A 3,040-nucleotide genomic window follows, 5' to 3' on the forward strand; every position below is an offset into this window, starting at 1 on the left:
AAGCCTAGACAAAGCCTTTAGAATTTTAAGATAAGGTCAAGATCCTAAAAGCTTCCATGAAGGAAAAAACAGAATACCTATGTACACACAGTTATTGTCCTGAGAGTCTGTATTAGTTAACAAAACATGCTAGAAAAAAATGTAGCAATGCCTTCACAGTTCAGAAGGAAAAGAATTTTGAACAGACTTCTATATTCGACCAAACTAAAAATCAAATATAAACCAACACAAGATTCCCCCGCCCCGAAATCATCTATTTTCTCTCATTCACCATCTTTTTTCACCTGTATACCGGTCTCTAATATGTAATTCTTTCTTCAACAATTTTACATAAATATTTATTGCACCTAAATGAATGTTGGTCATTGGTCTTCTTACATGGCTATCAGCATGTATTTAGATATGTATGTCAAAAAATGTTTATGTTCCCATCTGTGAGAAAATAGAGAATTAAATGTACTCCTTCATAATATGCAAAGGGACTACAGTAAAAGACTAATTCCAGAGCTTGAGGCTTGGAACCTTTTACATCTCTATTTCTGCCAGTAGCTAAACTGTGCTATCAACATAAGACATTTTAAAGCCACAACTCTATGAAGTCCATAGTAACTTTAGAAACAATTTAGCCCAACAGCATCCAAGTGAATAAACAAATATGTTATTAATTACTTTGTTTTTAAACTCATTTTTAAAGTTTTTCCTACATATCTTAATTGCTCCAATAAAGTATGCTATTTTCTGCAGTGTTTTCTCTTTCTATTGAAATAAAATTAGATGCTTCCCCAGTAAACACTGAATAGAAATAAAAAGATTGAAAATAATTTATTTCAGTAGCAAAGGCTGTGGGTTAACTAAAATTAAAATTCCATGAGATTAGAAATAATTTACTCAATTACTCTAATTGACAAATATATAACTATGGTATGCCATCCAGTTCTGAATTTAGTCTCAAGTTAAGTTTCATAAAATAAATAGATTCTATTCCTTATAAACGGTATAAATTATCTACACCATTTAAAACGTTCTGAAAAAAAAATCAAGACAGGTGTTTAGAGGTTTGGAATTCAGGAAAACCAAATTTTTTTAAACTTTGCTTAAGGTATGTATGTTACTTCTTATCAAATGCCTGTAACAGTAAGTCTGAAGGTATCAAAGGACATTGTAAAGATAAAGTCATATTTAATCTCATTAAAATGCATGTTGTACTCACAGAAATGAAAAGACTTGTGTGATTTTCTACTTACAATTAAACCAGGTCAGGGCAACAATAACAATGTGATTAGAATGGTGGTGCCACATTTAACACCTTGCATCCAAAAGCAAGTCTCCCTCCCTAAACACTGAAAACAAGCTTTAAGACTGTATTTCTAAACACCACCTCTGCTCCAGATCTGACTCTAAATCACATTCACTCAGCAGACTAGGGAAAGAGGCAGAGTTCCCTTCACCCAGGGAGTAAAGCTAGAGTACATGCAGGAATATGTAGGCCTGGCATGGATACAGAAGAATGAAGAGAGATGCAGAAAGGGTGACACATCGGTAGAATCAGAGACCCGGGAAGGAGAGGGCAAACGCCAGAAGCAACCAGAGACAGAGTTAACAGCGAGGTCAGAAGGGTGAAAAGGGCAGGGACAAAAGGATAAGAAAGACAGGCCGAGACTGAAAGGTGCCCAGAATCTTCAAGTGGCAAAGGAACAGGGACAAGGGTCAGTATTGGAGCTGACACCTCAAGTAAGCCCACTCAGGGCTCCTGTGACTCTGACTCCTCAAAAATATCCCAGAATCCTCCAATCACCCACTGTTTCTACTGAGAGTCATCTGCACATTTTGTTAATAGTGACGGGACAACCCGGTTTTCCGGAGGCCCCAAAAATAACGGGGCTGGGTCGGAGGCTGCACTTACCAGGCCACGGCGGCCCGGTGTAGTCGCCACATCCCTCCAGCGAGGAGGTCACACAGGCACTGAGACGGCTACGCAGGAGGCCCGGTGTCAGCCCCAGTCCAGTTCCTGCCTCAGGAATGACCCAGGATGACGCCCTGAGCAACAAGGACACAGAGAAGCCACTGCGGTCCTCCCAATGGCGCATGGACTTCCGCGAGAACCCGCCCGGCACCCGTACTCAGTCCGTCAGGCAAACAACCACCCCACCCTTCCTAGGGGAGCAGCACAAATGGTCCGAGGAGGAGTAGCGCATGCGCTCAGAGCCTAGACAAATACATTTTCCTTCCCCTAGTCTGTCCCTCTCCTCTTTGTTTCCGGATCTGAATTCTGAATTCGAGTCTCCCAGGTCAAAGACACGAGGAGGGGAGGGGTCGAGAATTGAGCAGAAACAGAGAAAGATGAGGGGCGTGGAATCCGGATCGGTAAATTCTCACAGGATGGTACTAACTTAAGAAAATTTAGGTATTGAAGGAGCATGGAGGAGCCTTAAAAGTACAAAATGAGGACGGTAGTAAAGTAATAAAAACCAGCGGTTGCTTCTTTTCCCCACTCTTTCGTCCAGCGCCTTTATTTACAAAGCCCTTTTATATCCTTACAATAATCTCGGGCAGGCAGGAGGAGGAATCACAGGTTAAGTGCCCGAGACTCTCAGAGGGTCATATCTGAAAGGGGCTCTGATCAATTACGCCAGCTTTGGGTTTGGAATAAGCTTGTGCAGTTTATAAAGGCGTCAGATATGATTTTGTTCAGTCACTCTAACCGGCTTTCATCTAGTTTTTAATATCACCAATTTGTTTAAATGATCCATGTCAACGTCTCCAACGATTCCATACTGCCAAAGGTCACGACGTCTCAGCATTCAGCTCAGAATGTTGGGTGCTCAGCACTGTCCTTCACAGTCAGCTTCCCCTTTGGGTTTTCAGAACATTACATTTTCTCTTTTCTTCAGAAGCTGCTGCTCCCAGTCTCCTTCGCTGGTTCCTTCTCCTCTCCCCAACCTCTCAGTGTTGGAGGGTGCCAGATAGAGATCCTGGGCTCCTGCCTTTCTACCTTCATTCTTTCCCTAAGTAATCTAAATCTATTCTGTGGCTTTAAATA

General features: G+C 41.6%; 1 protein-coding gene across 4 annotated transcripts in view; it reads right to left on the reverse strand.

Moving 5' to 3' along the window:
• OPA1 (OPA1, mitochondrial dynamin like GTPase) overlaps positions 1-2,164 on the reverse strand; it is an 82,364-nt gene extending 80,200 nt beyond the window's left edge. For all 4 annotated transcript variants that reach the window (XM_011381404.2, XM_011381386.2, XM_011381395.2 and 1 more), the window contains exon 1: positions 1,904-2,164. In XM_011381404.2, the coding sequence (XP_011379706.1) occupies positions 1,904-1,935 (32 nt within the window). In that variant the 5' untranslated portion in view covers positions 1,936-2,164. The remainder of the gene's footprint in view (positions 1-1,903) is intronic.
• Between the last annotated feature and the right edge of the window lie 876 nt (positions 2,165-3,040).

This window comes from Pteropus vampyrus, unplaced genomic scaffold (assembly GCF_000151845.1).
Source record: "Pteropus vampyrus isolate Shadow unplaced genomic scaffold, Pvam_2.0 Scaffold14, whole genome shotgun sequence".
NCBI classification, from domain to species: Eukaryota; Metazoa; Chordata; class Mammalia; order Chiroptera; family Pteropodidae; genus Pteropus; species Pteropus vampyrus.